The sequence below is a fragment of the Cryptomeria japonica genome, chromosome 5, assembly GCF_030272615.1.
Source record: "Cryptomeria japonica chromosome 5, Sugi_1.0, whole genome shotgun sequence".
Taxonomy (NCBI): Eukaryota; Viridiplantae; Streptophyta; class Pinopsida; order Cupressales; family Cupressaceae; genus Cryptomeria; species Cryptomeria japonica.
Window position 1 is genome coordinate 764345845 of NC_081409.1, and position 19643 is coordinate 764365487.

At 39.1% G+C, this 19643-nt stretch overlaps 2 protein-coding genes across 2 annotated transcripts; both read right to left on the reverse strand.

Annotated features, from left to right (window-relative positions):
* Positions 1 to 407: 407 nt before the first annotated feature.
* Positions 408 to 1905, reverse strand: LOC131036483 (kinesin-like protein KIN-14I). The gene is made up of 3 exons (XM_057968382.2): positions 1275 to 1905; positions 1013 to 1090; positions 408 to 802 (listed from the first exon to the last, which is right to left on the reverse strand). The coding sequence occupies exons 1-3, from the start codon at positions 1903 to 1905 to the stop codon at positions 408 to 410; spliced, it is 1104 nt and encodes a 367-aa protein (XP_057824365.2).
* Positions 1906 to 9875: 7970 nt separating this feature from the next.
* LOC131036484 (kinesin-like protein KIN-14F) lies at positions 9876 to 11374 on the reverse strand. The gene is made up of 3 exons (XM_059220962.1): positions 10744 to 11374; positions 10482 to 10559; positions 9876 to 10270 (listed from the first exon to the last, which is right to left on the reverse strand). Exons 1-3 carry the CDS (start codon positions 11372 to 11374, stop codon positions 9876 to 9878), a joined length of 1104 nt encoding a protein of 367 aa, XP_059076945.1.
* Between the last annotated feature and the right edge of the window lie 8269 nt (positions 11375 to 19643).

Consider the following 19643-nt stretch of genomic DNA (forward strand, 5'->3'; position numbering starts at 1 on the left):
GTGCATCTTCCTTCGCGAAATAGCGCGAGCCGTTGATCTCTCTCGAACATGCTCGCTCGTTAACCCGGCCTTCGTCTGCAAAATTTTGCCTCTTTGCCTCGAGAAGCGTCCCTACATGGGGTCCACTTGGTCTTTGTCCAATCAACTCTTCCATCGCCTTGGGAAACGTGCTCGTGCGTGGGCCCGCTTTGGGCACCCATGGGCACCTTGTGTCAAAAACCTTTAAGGCTTAGACACTATAATGCTATGAGTTTTTGTATATAAACACTAAAAACGTCCCTCTCCCAGCGCATGTGGGACAAAGCGATTAAGCCTGGGACTTCATTTTTTGCTTTCCCTGAGTGCTTTCATGGTGATTTTTTGAAGCTTACATTGCTTGGAAGATTAACAAATCTCTACTCCTCCTTCTACACCATATAGATTTGCTTGAAAGTTTCTATTTGTCCCTCCACCCATTTGCGGTCTCCATGGTCATCTGCAAATACGGTGGACAAATCACCAGCATCTGAACCATCACTTTCACCAGAACGCTCTGATGAATCTTCATTTTTATTGTATGGTGATTCAGTAGAACTTCCCTCATTGGCCGTCTTAAGCCCACTTTTATTTGGAGTATTGCCATTGCAAACCGTCTCCAGATCAGATTCACGATTGCTTCCAACCCTTACACTATTAATAGATTTGACATAGTTTCTATTAACCTCTGCATAGCAATGATTTCTATCACCTGGTATAGAATTTGCTGTCTTTTCATCAGGAATCTTCTTGGAAAACAAATTTGAAGACACGGATCGGCTCTGATCTTTGCCATTATTAAGATTAATCTGTGTCTTCAAACATTTCCTGTTCTGATTGCTGAAGAAAGCCTTCCTTTCGAAGTCGGTCGCCGAGGCAATGTAGGAGGGGCATTACTGGATCGATCCTCATACTTATTGATTGAATCGACAAGCATTTCCTCCATTAAACTGAGCTTTCACTCAATTGGGACATCCATAGTTTTCATCATTTATACTGTTTTTCAACTCCAAATGAGTGAAAACGTTCAGATTGTTAGTTTTATTTGAAAGTAGGTAAGCCAACTCGATTTCCCCTGTTCCACACAAATTGTCAACAATCATTTGCTATTCTTTTCCGTTTCAGTAAAAACCAAAACTCCCTTTGCTAAATATAGCCTCATAGAAGATTCAGCACACACAGACGAACGCACAGCGTTCCGTTTCAGTGAGATGTTACGCGAAACTACGACCATAGAAAGTCGCACGGTTCAAATTTACAATCACGGACTTCTGCACTTTCTTTGTTTACCCGAGGAGCACCAAGTTCAACGGTAGCCACCCTTTTAGAAAATTTAAGAGTGCTAAGTGTCTCTCCGTACAAATCCAATTCAAGACTAATGTGAACAAACATCAAGGTCTTTGCCTGACCCCCTAACCAATCTTGAAGCAATTGAGTCAACTTGCTGTTTCGATATGGTACATGTGAATTTTTCTGTGCCAGTGCTGCAATCACATCTCCTAGAGATGAAAGAGACTTATTGATGTGCTGGGCCTCCTTCAACCGATCTCCTGTTACTTCAGGATTGTCCACCCTCTCACTTCCAGCAAGATCCACTAAATGTAGGCAGCTATGAAGGCTGCATCCAGATACACAATCTGTGCCTTGTACATGCACAGTCAATACACTGTGAGAACGACTGCTGCGGTCATTGAGGGCGGTAGAGCTAATAGTGCGATTCTTTTGGCCAGAATTCATCAAGTCTAAGACATCAGATATCGAATTAACTGGCAAAACACTGGCATCTGGTACATTAAATCCGTTGTGTCCATTGTTTCGAATATCTAATTTCTTGTGTGAGGCATCTGTGCCAAGAAGATCTCTCACTTGTTCATTGTATATCTCTATCATCACGTTCATCACTGGTGGGAAGTGAAATTTTCTCATTGGATACGGATGGAAGAAGATCATTCACAAAGGAGACAATGTTCTGCAACTGATTAGTTGAATTGTTTGAAAACAGAGGAATTGTAATCTGGGATACAATGCCAGAAACAGTAAGAATATCCCTCAGGATGCTAGAGATGCCCATTTCAATCATTTGCCCTTTTGCAACCCACGGCATGGGAGACGTTACAAGCCATAGCGTTTGGAGGAGATGAGAAGCTGGTTTCGTTTGGGGCTGCATCGACCAAAGGAACTCCACGCTGCCTTGGCCTCCATTCTGAAACACCTTTCAACGCCATCTCCATTGACCATGCAATGCACTACTCAAGGTTCGGCTACACTCCATAGCCATGCTGCAGGGAGGTCATTGGTTGGCAAGAATGTCTATGCAACCTTTTCCTCATCTCCACGCCCAGCTGGGTCCTTTACAATTGCCAAAGATTGTAAAATCATAGGAATGGCTCCATGATTGAATACATGGAATTCAAAGTTTCAATTATTGAATCGCCTAAATCAGACGAGCTTACTTCAATAGAACATGCAAACTGAGCCCGCTGAGAATTTGAAAACAAGACTTAAACCCAAAGTGCCCCTTATTCATCACGCCTGGACTGAATGCAATATATCATGCAATAAGCTTCAGTTGCTCCACACAATTTGATAGATTATTCCACAATTCCTTGAATGAATCACGATGCCTATAACCATAATATAATCAAAGCCTAAAATAGGTAAGATATACCCTGTGCTTGTGTGTATCTCTATGGCACCTACGTCGCTTCTCATGAGAAGCTTTGTAATAGCAGCATTTGTTCTAACATATGTATTTTCTCTGATTTTGCCATATGGACAAAGTGGGAAGCAACGACCACAACCATAGCAACGTTCACTAATTACTCTTGCCTTGGGAAAAACTGGAAACTTGGAAATAGAGCTAGCATTAAGAGGCACATCATTTTAATGAATTGAGCTTTCAATTTTACTTGCACCAGCAGGGCAAACTTTTTCACATGGTCTTGAACAATCAATTGGACAATCTCCTGGATCAAATTGAGCTTTGCAGAAGTGAAAATCTGTGTCATTATTAACACTGATCATTAGCCAAGGCCTTCCCAAGGGTATCCTCTCAACTACATTTCCTGACATACATATCAATTTGCACTTGGTTTTGAACTTTCTCGGCTCTCTCACTGTCCAACCGGCGAATTGTAGTCGAGCCAGGTCGGGCCCCAAAGTGGGTCCGACTAAAAAAAATTTCGTTTTCATGCAACTGACCCTTGGAAAGCTTCACGGACCTCAAACAAACCTCTGGAATCGATCGGCACCATTCTCGGATCACAAAATTGCATTTTACATCCTTCAGGCAATTATGCCACAATTTTCGCATTTAATCGCGAAGACGTAATTTTCAAACCTGTCAGAACACCTTTCTGGAGCTCGCCATCTGACAGACATGTACTTTGATATACAAGGATGACATTTACCAAATGGTTTCTCAAGACGAGTCCCAAGCGAAGAGATATTAATTTCCGAAAATGGCCAACTGGCTTTGTCGACACTGCGGACCTGATGAAGTCAATGTTTTGGCAACACATGATGCCTTTCTCAAAAATATCAAACGACCTCCGTAGGCTCTCAAATTCAGAACATAGGTACCTTTAAGTACATATTAAATCTTTGAATTCTCAGTTTGATCACCTGACTAACAGGATGCAAACAGCACGCTCACCAAAACGGCTACATTAATTGATCTAACACTGGAAGTGCGGATAACTGAAAATGATGGCAAAATGAGCTCTTTTGAAAACCGATCAAACGGATTGGTAGAGCCTTGAAATTTGAAACGTAGCTCATCATTTATACCAACATCATCCCAGAACAAACATTATGGCATGACGCTTACTGAGGCAACTTTTACACTTAGTCGAAACAGGGCTCCGACTAGCTGTCAAAACAGGGACTTGCCAAAACACACAAACTGCAAACGGAATCAGCTTCAAAAATTGAGCAAATGGATTCGTTAAGACTTGAAAATTTGTGAGCTCACTCACATTTATGCATAGAATTGAATCCACTTTGAATTTCTTCATGACAATCAACAGGGCAAAAGATATAATTGCTCAAATTAGGCTACTTAATAAAATTTGCACTTGTGCCTAGAATGCACTTTCAGCTCACCCCTCAAAACGGGTACTTGATAAACTTCTCCAAACTGAATTCTGAAAGTTGTAACACACTAAATAGGCCAAATGAAATTTGTGGGACATGAATCCCGAGCCTTACCCTCTGAAAATCAACTGGCTCCATTTTACCCCCTTGCTAACTAGGCCATTCAAACTGACTTATTTGGGTGCCTTTCTGACATACAGAGCAAAAATTTGAAATATGCCTACAAACTTTGACTCAATTTTAATCAGTCCCAACAGTGGCTCTGACTGGGGATGGTTGATTGCAAGATCAACACAAGAATCCAGATATCTTTGGTTAAGCAGACCACCCAAAAGACGGGTCATTCTTCTCTCAATTCTTCTCTTCTCAAAATAGGGCTTCCTTATTCTACCCAAACAGCAGGGCACTTTATTGAAAACCACACAACTGAAGCAAAGCGACTGTATAAGAGATACAGACATGCTTAAAACTGAATACAAGCTGTTCAATCAATCTTAGCATTTACCTCTGTCAAAAATCTGATTTTCATCACTTGATACCATGATCCAAACAAAGGCACCTTCCAGTAACAACTGAGCATAGCTCTTAAAATCCACCTCTCTTGTCTCATTACTGAAACAGCTAGTGTGCTTACCCCTTATTTGATTCTGAACTTTGTAATCACACACTACTTCAACACAAGTAAAACCATGAGGCAACTCACCATAAGGGTTTTCCCTCAAGCTGCAATACACTTCACTATCCCGATCAATTCTACCATTTGCAAGGACATGATCATGCTGAACTTTAAAAGTAAAACATTCATTTTCAATATTGTAAAACTCATCAGCACATACCTTATTATCATTTAAATCACTAGAATGAGGGATACTACAAACCAACGGATGCAAACAAGGAACACGAATATTACAATCCGGATGTGATACTTCACTATGCTGATCACACCTCACACTATCCTTGCCTATCCAATTGAAAACCTCCGCATTCTCAACATCCCATTCATGAAAAAGAATGCATACCTCTGGCTGAAGCAAATCCTCAGCTAAATCTTCTTCATCCAGACTTATGTCTACCTGAAACACTTCCATTTGTGGTCTGAAAAAGTCATAACATAACCCATGCCTCTTGTCTTCATCATGAAGTAAATTCTTACAACCCATGCTACTGCTGTTCGGAACTACATCAACATTACAAATTTGTTCCGCACAAGGGGAAACTTCATCATTCTCATCAATGAAATCATACTTGTATCAAAAGCAAAGAACTCCAAATCCGTTTCAAGCGTATTATCAACATTCACATCCTCATCAAGGTACTTGAAATTCTGAAAGCATTCAAGTGTGGGTTCATTTAAATCTGAAAAAAGAACATTACCAGCACTGTCACATACATTCTTATCTTCAAAAACACTTTCGTTTTTAGATTCATAACTAAGGTACATAATTTGGTTTTCTATTACATCATCTTCACAAGATGAATAATAAGAATTCTTATAACCACTTTCAGCTGAATAACTGGCATTCATTTGCTGATCAAAAGAAAGTGAAACACTTGTGCCAAGATTGTTCTCATCCTGAAATTGATCTTCATTGTTCACTTGCATACCTTCAGGGTGCTGGGAATAAAACTCATAATGCTCATAATCAGCAACACCACCCCACTCTGAAACACATTCATCACTGGGTATACTTGCACTGAACACATTATCAACATCATTCACAATTTCATTTTCAGATTTATCAAACTTAACAAAAATATGATTTTCATCATCTTTCACAACTTCACTTACATAATCAACAACATTTGGTAATCCTTCAGTATTTGGTATTTGAACATCAAATACATCAGCAACATTTAAGGATAGATGGTCATCATTACCATAATTTTCATTATTGTTAACCTTTGGAGATGCATGATTAACTTGATAATTTGCAGTCACATAGTTAGCATAACCGGCATACAAATCAAATGGTACATATCCCTTGTATATATCAATCTTCGCATCAACATTATCACAACATTGCACACTAATCATTCCATCATCACTGTGAGAAGAGACCGACATTAACAGTGGAGGATCTTGACTCTCATTCAAATTTGAAGCACATGCATCGACGAGACCATTCGAAACTGCGGAGCTGGATGTACCTAAACAAGGAATGATTGGTTGAGCTTCACATGGTATTTCGCCATTGAAGGCATTTTGATAAGAGACTACAGCAGACACAGATCTCTTGGCTATCCCGAATTTCAAATTATTTTCAATGTCCCTAGCTGTGTTAAAGGCTTCATACAAAGTCTTAGGTTCTTTGTTCCTCAATAGGAAACCCATCTTCTTACCAAAAGCACTCATATAAATATCCAGACATACCATATCATCAAACTTATACTTTCTGGAAATTTTAGCCAATGCTTGTGAAAATCTGATGTTGAATGTTGGTACCAATTCATCTTTCCTGATTTGTATATAAGTGAATTCTTTCAACGAGTCGGAATCACTCACCTTCTCATCGAATTGATCCATGAAATCTGAAATCAATTCTTCCCATGAGGTAATAGAATTCACTGGTAAAAAGGAGAACCAATCTCTTGCATCCTCTTTCAATGACTGAATAAACAATTTCATGCATACATCTTCTTGGCAAATTTCAAACTCTCCTATCAAATCTAAAAATCTTCTAACATGTTGACATGCTGATTTTGATTTCTTCCCACTGAAAATTGGCAAATACTTTCTAATTTCTGTGGGTATGGGATTTGGGTAACCCGGAATATCTCTGAAATTTAGAGCAGCATAATGGTTCATGATGAAACTTCTCCTATTATATGGTTGTTCTGGTTTACTAGGCATGGCTTTATGTGGAAATACACAAAACTGAAAAACTTCACTATTCATTTTTCTTACTTCCACAAATGATTATACACTCTGGAATAAAAAACATCAAGCAAGTATCCTTATACTGATCTATTCCTTAACATTGCTTGACATAAAGTTCTTCCACATTTGCACACTACGGAGGATAACATACACTGAATTTTTTAGTAGCATAAATATGCAAATGGATTTTGAAATTCTCTCTTTCCCTCTAAACTAGTGTTGTTCACTAAATGGGAAAACTACATTATACATTCAACCTTTAAGAAGAGATGTCTTGCATTTAAATCCTCTGAAAATACCTGGATATTTGCAGCTATAAAACTTGTAGATCGGAAGATTTACTTCACCTTTGGCACACTCTTTTATCATAGAGTCACCACCTCTTGCACAGAGGATATTTTGAACAGCAAAACACCGTTCAACACACATTCAAACTCTTCTTTTACTTCTTCAATTTCGCTGCAATAAACACTCTTCCAGGCTATTTAACACTGGTATGAACCACAGAGTCGCCACCCAATAAGGAATTGGGAAAAAATTTCACACACAGCTGAGAGAACTTCTTACAACTTTTAACCATGCATTCACTGTTACTCCTTCATGAACTATGACATGATACACATATCATTATGCAGATCCAGAGCAAGGAGCATTTTCTTCACCATGAAACCAACTTACACTCTATGCATACACCATGGACAGACTGGCTGGATGTGAAATTGACGGGACTAGGAACACATTCAACCTCTAACCATATCAATCAAGCATTTATATCCATTTATTCCCCAGCAGAGTCGCCATTTTTGTTGTGGTGACTCGGATGGGATAATCTCAACCTTATATGAATTAAATCTTTCTTAACCAGAGGCTCTTGATAGTTCATTTACTCCCCAGCAGAGTCGCCATTTTTGTTGTGGTGACTCGGATGGGATAATCTCAACCTTATATGAATTAAATCTTTCTTAACCAGAGGCTCTTGACAGTTCATTTACTTCCCCAGCAGAGTCGCCATTTTTGTTGTTCACCAAAAGTGATAACCCAAGAGCACTTGCAAATATTTCTATGAAATGGCCAATTTCAATCTACAAAACACATCAGGGCTTGGACAACATAACATAGGACCCTAATTGATCCTCCTGCACTTCAGGTTCTCCTAGACCTAGGGGGGGACACCCTTTTGATGCACTAAATACAACAATTACAGACACATAACTGCATCAACATTAAGCAGATAGATCATTTCACAAGCTCAATAGGTTAGGAAACATTACAGATTGGCTAGATCTGTACAAACAATAGGATGAAACAGAGCTTGGAAAGAATGGAACACACACCCCTAAACATAAAGAGAAATAGATTTGTCTTTTAAAATGTTGTTCTGAGACCATTCCCAAATCTGTCAGACCAGTGCCTTGTTCATTGGGCAGCAGAGTCACACACAGAACTACAAATATAAATCATAGATGCAAGCTGTTTTTTCCTTACCACATATCCCTGCACTAATACCTTGTACTAATGCATTACTCAATCCATTCATAAAATTATTAGATCTGGGACACATTCCATTGTTTATGACTGATTATAGAGTTTAAACTCTTCATTGAAGAATCCCTACAAAACAATCATACAATCTCCTTGAGATGACAAATTATAAGCCTCCTTGAGGATTCAATTCATAACAATTAAATGCATACACAGAGACAATATCATGGGAAATTACTCATGCTTGACACAAGTAAGACCTGCAACTAAAACCACATTCACAGCACTGCCCTGCAATCTCTATACCTTGAAACAAACCAAAAGCAATTACAAATTTGGGTCAAGAATTTCAGAAAATGGAAGCCATGAAAACTGGAGCACTTCCTCACAGAATTCTGGAACCCCTACAACTGAGAAGAATGGGGAATAAAAAGAGGAGGGAAGAAAAACAAATTCACAACTGAAAATTGCCAAGTGTCTCTCCTCTCTAACTGAATTTTGTTCCCATGGAAACTACTTCTAAACTATCCCACATTTGTCCAAATTAACTCCATAATTGGATTCCTTGCTCTGAGAGGTTTCCGAAAATATATAACACTTTATACCTTGGCCAAACATTGAGTCCTGGGCGAATTAATTCCTCAATGTGCTCAAACATTTAAATTTTTCATTTATTAATATAGTCTAAACTATATAATAAACAATTTTAATTTTAAATTTTTGCCTCCATATGTGCTCTGACGCCTTGCCACGTGGCGGCCTTTGATTGGTCGATGGGGTTGACCGGACGCCACCTGGGATGACACCTCATCATTGCCACATCATCTGCTTCGTCACTGCCACTTGGCCGCCACATAATCACCACTGGACTGCCACCTGTGCGCTAACTGTGTGCCACCTCACCGGGACCCACCTGCTAGAGCACTGACTGTACCCGCCACCTATGTGCCACGTGGACGGCTCTCGTTCACTCTCGCTATTTCGCGGGGTTTAAACTTCGTGCATCTTCCTTCGCGAAATAGCGCGAGCCGTTGATCTCTCTCGAACATGCTCACTCGTTAACCCGGCCTTCGTCTGCAAAATTTTGCCTCTTTGCCTCGGAAGCGTGCCTGCGTGGGGTCCACTTGGTCTTTGTCCAATCAACTCTTCCATCACCTCGGGAAACGTGCTCGCGCATGGGCCCGCTTTGGGCACCCATGGGCACCTTGTGTCAAAAACCTTTAAGGCTTAGACACTATAATGCTATGAGTTTTTGTATATAAACACTAAAAACGTCCCTCTCCCAGCGCATGTGGGACAAAGCGATTAAGCCTGGGACTTCATTTTTTGCTTTCCCTGAGTGCTTTCATGGTGATTTTTTGAAGCTTACATTGCTTGGAAGATTAACAAATCTCTACTCCTCCTTCTACACCATATACATTTGCTTGAAAGTTTCTATTTGTCCCTCTACCCATTTGTGGTCTCCATGGTTATCTGCAGATACGGTGGACAAATCACCAGCACCTGAACCATCACTTTCACCAGAACGCTCTGATGAATCTTCATTTTTCTTGTATGGTGATTCAGTAGAACTTCCCTCATTGGTCGTCTTAAGCCCACTTTTATTTGGAGTATTGCCATTGCAAACCGTCTCCAGATCAGATTCACGATTGCTTCCAGCCCTTACACTATTAATAGATTTGACATAGTTTCTATTAACCTCTGCATAGCAATGATTTCTATCACCTGGTACAGAATTTGCTGTCTTTTCATCAGGAATCTTCTTGGAAAACAAATTTGAAGACACGGATCGGCTCTGATCTTTGCCATTATTAAGATTAATCTGTGTCTGTAAAACATTTCCTGTTCTGATTGCTGAAGGAAGCCTTCCTTTTGAAGTCGGTCACCGAGGCAATGTAGGAGGGGCATTACTGGATCGATCCTCGTACTTATTGATTGAATCGACGAGCATTTCCTCCATTAAACTAAGCTTTCGCTCAATTGGGACATCCATAGTTTTCATCATTTATACTGTTTTTCAACTCCAAATGAGTGAAAACGTTCAGATTGTTAGTTTTATTTGAAAGTAGGAAAGCCAGCTCGATTTCCCCTGTTCCACACAAATTGTCAACAATCATTTGCTATTCTTTTCCGTTTCAGTAAAAACCAAAACTCCCTTTGCTAAATATAGCCTCATAGAAGCTTCAGCACACACAGACGAACGCACAGCGTTCCGTTTCAGTGCGATGTTACTCGAAACTACGACCATAGAAAGTCGCACGGTTCAAATTTACAATCACAGACTTCTGCACTTTCTTTGTTTACCCAAGGAGCACCAAGTTCAACGGTAGCCACCCTTTTAGCAAATTTAAGAGTGCTAAGTGTCTCTCCGTACAAATCCAATTCAGGACTAATGTGAACAAACATCAAGGTCTTTGCCTGACCCCCTAAGGAATCTTGAAGCAATTGTGTCAACTTGCTGTTTCGATATGGTACGTGTGAATTTTTCTGTGCCAGTGCTGCAATCACATCTCCTAGAGATGAAAGAGACTTATTGATGTGTTGGGCCTCCTTCAACCGATCTCCTGTTACTTCAGGTTTGTCCACCCTCTCACTTCCAGCAAGATCCACTAAATGTAGGCAGCTATGAAGGCTGCATCCAGATACACAATCTGTGCCTTGTACATGCACAGTCAATACACTGTGAGAACGACTGCTGCGGTCATTGAGGGCGGTAGTGCTAACAGTGCGATTCTTTTGGCCAGAATTCATCAAGTCTAAGACATCAGATATTGAATTAACTGGCAAAACACTGGCATCTGGTACATTAAATCCGTTGTGTCCATTGTTTCGAATATCTAATTTCTTGTGTGAGGCATCTTTGCCAAGAAGATCTCTCACTTGTTCATTGTATATCTCTATCATCACGTTCATCACTGGTGGGAAGTGAAATTTTCTCATTGGATACGGATGGAAGAAGATCATTCACAAAGGAGACAATGTTCTGCAACTGATTAGTTGAATTGTTTGAAAACAGAGGAATTGTAATCTGCGATACAATGCCAGAAACAGTAAGAATATCCCTCAGGATGCTAGAGATGCCCATTTCAATCATTTGCCCTTTTGTAACCCACGGCATGGGAGACGTTACAAGCCATAGCGTTTGGAGGAGATGATAAGCTGGTTTCGTTTGGGGCTGCATCGACCAAAGGAACTCCACGCTGCCTTGGCCTCCATTCTGAAACACCTTTCAACGCCATCTCCATTGACCATGCAATGCACTACTCAAGGTTCGGCTACACTCCATAGCCATGCTGCAGGGAGGTCATTGGTTGGCAAGAATGTCTATGCAACCTTTTCCTCATCTCCATGCCCAGCTGGGTCCTTTACAAATGCCAAAGATTGTAAAATCATAGGAATGGCTCCATGATTGAATACATGGAATTCAAAGTTTCAATTATTGAATCGCCTAAATCAGACGAGCTTACTTCAATAGAACATGCAAACTGAGCCCGCTGAGAATTTGAAAACAAGACTTAAACCCAAAGTGCCCCTTATTCATCATGCCTGGACTGAATGCAATATATCATGCAATAAGCTTCAGTTGCTCCACACAATTTGATAGATTATTCCACAATTCCTTGAATGAATCACGATGCCTATAACCATAATATAATCAAAACCTAAAATAGGTAAGATATACCCTGTGCTTGTGTGTATCTCTATGGCACCTACGTCGCTTCTCATGAGAAGCTTTGTAATAGCAGCATTTGTTCTAACATATGTATTTTCTCTGATTTTGCCATATGGACAAAGTGGGAAGCAACGACCACAACCATAGCAACGTTCACTAATTACTCTTGCCTTGGGAAAAACTGGAAACTTGGAAATAGAGCTAGCATTAAGAGGCAAATCATTGTAATGAATTGAGATTTCAATTTTACTTGCACCAGCAGGGCAAACTTTTTCACATGGTCTTGAACAATCAATTGGACAATCTCCTGGATCAAATTGAGCTTTGCGGAAGTGAAAATCTGTGTCATTATTAACACTGATCATTAGCCAAGGCCTTCCCAAGGGTATCCTCTCAACTACATTTCTTGACATACATATCAATTTGCACTTGGTTTTGAACTTTCTCGGCTCTCTCACTATCCAACCGGCGAATTGTAGTCGAGCCGGGTCGGGCCCCAAAGTGGGTCCGACTAAAAAAATTTTTGTTTTCATGCAACTGACCCTTGGAAAGCTTCACGGACCTCAAACAAACCTCTGGAATCGATCGGCACCATTCTCGGATCACAAAATTGCATTTTACATCCTTCAGGCAATTACGCCACAATTTTCGCATTTAATCGCGAAGACGTAATTTTCAAACCTGTCAGAACACCTTTCTGGAGCTCGCCATCTGACAGACATGTACTTTGATATACAAGGATGACATTTACCAAATGGTTTCTCAAGATGAGTCCCGAACGAAGAGATATTAATTTCCGAAAATGGCCAACTGGCTTTGTCGACACTGCGGACCTGATGAAGTCAATGTTCTGGCAACACATGATGGCTTTCTCAAAAATATCAAACGACCTCTGTAGGCTCTCAAATTCGGAACATAGGTACCTTTAAGTACATATTAAATCTTTGAATTCTCAGTTCGATCACCCGACTGACAGGATGCAAACAGCACGCTCACCAAAATGGCTACATTAATTGATCTAACACTGGAAGTGCGGATAACTGAAAATGATGGCAAAATGAGCTCTTTTGAAAACCGATCAAACGGATTGGTAGAGCCTTGAAATTTGAAACGTAGCTCATCATTTATACCAACATCAGCCCAGAACAAACATTATGGCATGACGCTTACTGAGGCAACTTTTACACTTAGTCGAAACAGGGCTCCGACTAGCTGTCGAAACAGGGACTTGCCAAAACACACAAACTGCAAACGGAATCAGCTTCAAAAACTGAGCAAATGGATTCGTTAAGACTTGAAAATTTGTGAGCTCACTCACATTTATGCATAGAATTGAATGCACTCTGAATTTCTTCATGACGATCAACAAGGCAAAAGAAATAATCGCTCAAAGTAGGCTACTTAATAAAATTTGCACTTGTGCCTAGAATGCACTTTCAGCTCACCCCTCAAAACGGGTACTTGATAAACTTCTCCAAACTGAATTCTGAAAGTTGTAACACACTAAATAGGCCAAATGAAAGGTGTGGGACATTAATCCCGAGCCTTACCCTCTGAAAATCAACTGGCTCCATTTTACCCCCTTGCTAACTAGGCCATTCAAACTGACTTATTTGGGTGCCTTTCTGACATACAGAGCAAAAATTTGAAATATGCCTATAAACTTTGACTCAATTTTAATCAGTCCCAACACACTCCAGCACTCTTCCCCATCCAATCGGGAATCCATGTCCTCGTCTGTCGCCTGCTAGTAGGCATGCTATCACCACTGCTATCACCACATATCGTCGATGATACTCTGATGCCATTGTCTCCCAGCCATTCTCCCTCTCTACGATGTCTAGATCATCTGCGTCGCACTCAAATAATCTGCACAAAGCATCTCTCCCTATCATTGGGTCATACTCTACCATCTCTCCATGAATCAGAATGCGGAGGATACGCCATACATCCTCTAGTGTCACAGTCGCATCTCCAGTCGCCAGATGGAAAGAGGAGGTCTCTGAATGCCATCACTCTGCCAATGCGGTAAGCAGTCCTGTGTTTGCCGTAATCTCGGGCATGAATGTCATATAGTATATTCCCAGTCCTGCTAGTGTATCTCTATATATGCTCCTGAGTCTATGTTGTAACATGAAGCAATATGGTCGGTTCTCCCGCGTGATCAATGGATACTGTCGACTCTGCATCACAATTGGGGCACATTTTGTTAGTTTTAGGGTTTTCTCCTACGGGCTACATTTCCTTGTTTCATGTCCAAATCAGGGTGTTTCTACTCTCTTTTGACCTATCCTATTCTTATCCCCCCTTTTCAGATCATTCGCATGCCATTTTTTGACCAAACTAGGTTTGCCAGAGCACAACTGCACCTGTGTGCTAACTCCTGCACCTGTGTAGCAACAAACTGTGCCTGTGTACCCTACACAAGCACAGAAGACCCTAGACAAGCGCAGGATGCGCTCACACAAGCGCATAAGTCATTTTATGCATTCCCTGTGGGCCTCGCAATGTCCCGCAAGCAAGTCCAATTCATAAAATTGACAATATGGGTTTTTGAGATACATGCCGTTGCTCCTGCGTCTTTCGGTCGTCTATAGGTGCATACATGTTCTCCAAGGTGACTACCATTGGAATGTTTGCCATCTCTCTGCAAGTGTCCTTTTCTAGAGCAACAAATCCTCCTCTTTGGCTAGTGCAAATGAGCAATTTTCACTCTCTTTGCCTCATTTATAGATCTTTGTCAGTGCATAGATGGACGTGCACTCTCTCCATCTCATGTTGGTCGTAGTCTTTTGTGCTTTCAATTGCTTGTCCTTCATGCATCCGGTCTTCGATGTTTAGTCTCTTTGCTCCTATCATTTTCTATCATTCTTATCGATCAATTGGCCTCTTTTGTGGATGTTTTCGGCCAATTCCTCGAGGGGGCATGCATATGTCATTGTCTTTGTTTGGGGCATTTTCATTATTGTTCTTTGAAACAACACTTAAAATCGCATTGTCTCAAAGAGGGGCAAAATGTAGACGTCTAAAAATTGTCAATGCTTGCGGAATAATACTTTAACATTTGCGCATTGCCTTATTTTAGGGTTTTTGCATCGCATTAACATTTCTCCTATGTCATGCACTTGGTTTTTATCATTTGCAAGCATCGAGTCCTCCTTCTGCATTCTTCATTTGTCTCGCTTTCAATTTTGGTCTTGTCGATAACAAACTTCAGTCATGATTTTGATTGATCTTATCATGTCGCATCAATGTGCGTGTTAATTTGTCATCATTTTGGACATCGTCAATCCTAATTAGGGTTTTGTCCTCTTTTCAATCTTGTCATCTTGCGATCGATTCGTCATCGATCGTTGTCGTTATCAATCTTGTCATCATGCGATCGATTTGCAATCAATCATTGTCATTTTCAATCTTGTCGTCTTGCGATCGATTTGTCATCGATCGTGGTCATTTCCAATCTTGTCTTTTTGCAATCTATTTTGTCATCGATCCTTGTCTTCTTGTCAATTTTGTCATTTTGCGATCGATTTGTCATCGATCGTCATGTTTCTCAAATCGTGTCAATTTGGATCAATTAGTCATTGTTCCTCGTCAATTGGTGCATTTCTCAATCAAATTGTTTGTCAGCATTGGTCCTTTGTCAGTCTGAATCATGATCAAATCGAATCAATATCAATGATCCTTTGTCAAGACTTAATTGTCATTCTTGCATTTTCTAATTCATCTTCTAGGGTTTCATGATTTATTCATTTAACCTTGTTTGTCATTTCTCCCTCTAGGTTAAATAGTTTATTTATCCTAAGTCTTCTTATCACAATTAAATATTTATTTAATTGGCTAATTAATTCTTCCCTCTTTGTGAATTAATTAATAAATGAAAAATTGTTAATTAATTCACTTAATTCCTAATTTCCTAATTTCCTAATTTCTAATTCATCTAATTTTCAATTCTCTCTTATTTTCCTCCTAATTTCATGGGAATGACATTTCAATTTGTCATAATTTGTCATGATTGACAATCAAACAATTTTGACGTAGAAATTTGTCATAAATTGTCATAAATTATCAATCAATCAATTTTGCATAGAAAGTGCAAATTTGTCATAATTTGTCATATTTGACATTCTTGATTTGCAATTTTCATTGGAATCTCTTCATGCTAATTTGATCTTTTCTCCAATTTGTCTATAAATTGGATGAATTTCTTCAATCAAGATCCCTACCTGGTCAAATCAATCACGCTTCTAGTACCCTTATGCTACCATCTCATTTTGTCTACTTGCTTTCACATCATGCTTACGCACTAGTAGGTGAGATCCACAAACAAAGCTATTTGAAGGAGAAAGAAGGACAATGGAGCCACATGAAGGAGACATCTACATTTGGTTTGCTTAGTTTTCAATCTTGAGTGTCGTGTTTTCATGTTTTCATTGAATGTAATTAGGATTGGTCATTGCAATTGAGCTTTTGTGATTGAACTAGGCTATTGTCTATGTTACTTTGATGATTTCTGATTTCCTAGCTATAGAAAGATATTACCTCTAGTCTAATTACCGGTTGCAATTTCCAAACCAATTCTATTCATCATTTTGCATTTACCATTCTTGAATTGTAATTGAAATCCTTTTTCAACTAATTGACCAACACTCAAAAGATTATGCTTCAAACCTTCAACATAGTAAACATTATCAGTATTGTGCTTACCATCAAAAGATATAGTGCCTTTTCCTCTGATCAAACAAGCTTTGTCATCTCCAAATCTTACTAGACCTCCATTGTATTCCTGAAAGGTTAAGAATTTACTCTTATCACCAGTCATATAATGTGAACATCCGGAATCAATAATCCATTCATCCTTTTCTTCAATTTTAGTTACCAGGGCCTGCTCTACCGGTTGAACAGTAGGTGTCGGTTGATCTTCTGTTATAGCAACAAAAGCGCATCCATTGTCTGTCGGTTTCCTCATTAGAATCATCAATAACTCCTTCATCAACATACTAATATGAATTGTCTCTATTCTTCTTAAATATGTACCTTTGATATTCAGGGTTAGGCTTGTATGTTCTTTTGGCTTCTTCTTTCAATCTTACATGTCTATCAGGACACCTAGATGCCATATGACTAATTTTATTGTAGTTAAAACATTTAAATGGTGCTTTACCTTCATACTTACTTCCAAATGGACCTTTAGGCATTTTCCTTGCAAATAGTGCTTCAAGCTCTTCAAGTTCTTCATTCTCTCTTCTGATTTCATCAAGTTCTCTAGCATAGAGTGCTTTCCAATCAATTTTTTTAGATGATGATGAAGTTGTTGTAGATGATGATGCTTTGAAAGCCAAATCTGTCTTAATTGAAGCAATAGGACCAAATTCCTCAAGTTCAAAAGTTGAAAGTTTTCCAACCAAAGTATCTCTAGATACTAATGCATTAGGCATTGTTCTCAATTCATTAATAGCAGTTACTTTCATTTTTTATGTTGGTGGCAAAGCTCTTAAAACTTCAGAAACAATTTCATCTTCACTTAAGGATCCTCCACAACATTGTATACCCTAAACAATTTCATTAACTCTTTCCATAAAAGCAGAAATCCTTTCATCTTCTTCCATTTTCAGATTTTCATACCTGACCCGGAAGCATTCAATTTTTGAAATTTTGATAGTGGTATCGCCTTCATTCAATATCTCTAATTTATCCCAAAGAGCTTTAGCAGTAGATCGGTCTGATAATCCCATGATTTGTTGATCTAATAATGCGCTCAAAAGTGTTTCTCTTGCTTTGCAATCATTTTCTTCATCTTTAGCCAATGTTGGTGGATTAGGTTGACCTTGAGTAGGAGCAACATAGCCAATCTTTGTAACATCCCATATGTCCTTTCCAATGCAATGCAGATGAGTCTCCATTCTGATCTTCCATATACCATAGTTGGTTCCATCAAGCTTCGAACTGTCCTTCTTGAAATAGTTAGTAGACATAGGATCTCCTCAAGTTGTTAAACTTCTGCAAAAAGAGGACTAATCTTTGATACCAATTGTTAGGTCCCAGAGGCAAATAAGAGGGGGCTGAATCAGTTGTCTGTTAATTTCAAACCAAAACTAACGTAACCAAACTTAGTGCATAATACCGGTAAACCAAACTTTAATGCCAGTAGATAGTTTAGCAGTTAATAACAGTACCAGTAAAGTTGAATGCATGAAATTGAAAGACAAATAACATACATAGCACATAACATAGTTATTTGTACGTGGAAACCCTGTAAGGGGAAAAACCACGGTGGGAAACCTTACCCCCAATTAGATGATACTACTACAGATAGGATGTGTGTATAAATGGGGTCTGCACATGCAGAAAGGCCAACTGCCTAGAGCTCACTACTCAATCACAAAATGAGAGTCACACTAACAACAATTGGATGGTTAAATCCAACGATAATGTAATGCTCAAAATAGCATCTTCATATGCTGGATTCAATATCGGTTAAGCTCTGATTTTCCTTCTCCAAACCTTCCTTGAATCTTCAAATGATGTCCGTGTGTATAGCTCTTCTTATATTTGCATATACCTTATTACAATCTTTTTTCCGCTCTCTTCTTAATCTCTCAAATGAGATATTACATATATACCAGAACCTAAGACCAAATGTGTAGGTCAGCTTACTAATGTTGGCATTATAATAGACAATAAGTGATTGTTGACATTTCAATTAGGATATTGAGAAGGTTGTTGATAATTATGGATATAACTGATTAAGGATGTTTACTATCTTCACAATATTATTTTGTCATTGATGTCAAGAAATTGAATTTCTGATTTAGTATGATGTTGCCATATCTTAAGAAGTATGTTTTGAAGAGAATTAAGATGTCGATAAAAGACACAGAAAGAATGTGATGAATAAGGGGAGGAATAAGTTATTCAATGGGCAACTATTACCAAGCTAGACAATGATGAGATCAATTTGTTTAGATTGTTTTTATATCCTACATATGCTATTATTCGTAAGGTTAATACTATACTATGTTACTGAGCAAAGAACCTAGTCGGTAAACCCTAAGGTTATCGCTATCGGTTAATGAAGGCAGAATGTCTACTGAGTGAAGTTTAGTATTTACCAAGTTGCAACCGAGTAATAACAGAATGCATTAGATGTATACATGCATTATTTAATGATGGAATCTGATGAGCTGGTTATGATTAAATGATTGATACAATGTGTATGAAGTTTGCTAAGGATCTATGGCAATGGAAGATCGGCAGGAAGATCTACAGCTAAGATTGAACCGCAATACCCTAGCACAAGTTCCAAGAAATGTATGCAAGTTCCAAGGCAAGGTAAAAAGTTTTCAGATCGAAGGAAACATTGAACCTGGTCAAGTTTGAAGATCTGATGGCTAAGATTGATCATGGGAAATGTGATCAAGAAGATTAAGCGGTTAACAAATTGTTTATAAATAAGGTATTGTTGATAAACAATGTATGTGGGCAAATGTAAGCACATGG

Excerpts from the sequence above, each read along its gene's own strand:
- LOC131036483 (XM_057968382.2), bottom strand. The coding sequence starts at position 1,905 with ATGATAGAGATATACAATGAACAAGTGAGAGATCTTCTTGGCACAGAT. Across the intron at positions 1,091-1,274 it reads AAGTGCAGAAGTCCGTGATT|GGGAAATCGAGTTGGCTTAC; the intron begins GTAAATTTGAAC and ends TGTGTGGAACAG. Across the intron at positions 803-1,012 it reads TCATTTGGAGTTGAAAAACA|ATCAGAGCCGATCCGTGTCT; the intron begins GTATAAATGATG and ends ATAATGGCAAAG.
- LOC131036484 (XM_059220962.1), bottom strand. The coding sequence starts at position 11,374 with ATGATAGAGATATACAATGAACAAGTGAGAGATCTTCTTGGCAAAGAT. Across the intron at positions 10,560-10,743 it reads AAGTGCAGAAGTCTGTGATT|GGGAAATCGAGCTGGCTTTC; the intron begins GTAAATTTGAAC and ends TGTGTGGAACAG. Across the intron at positions 10,271-10,481 it reads TCATTTGGAGTTGAAAAACA|ATCAGAGCCGATCCGTGTCT; the intron begins GTATAAATGATG and ends ATAATGGCAAAG.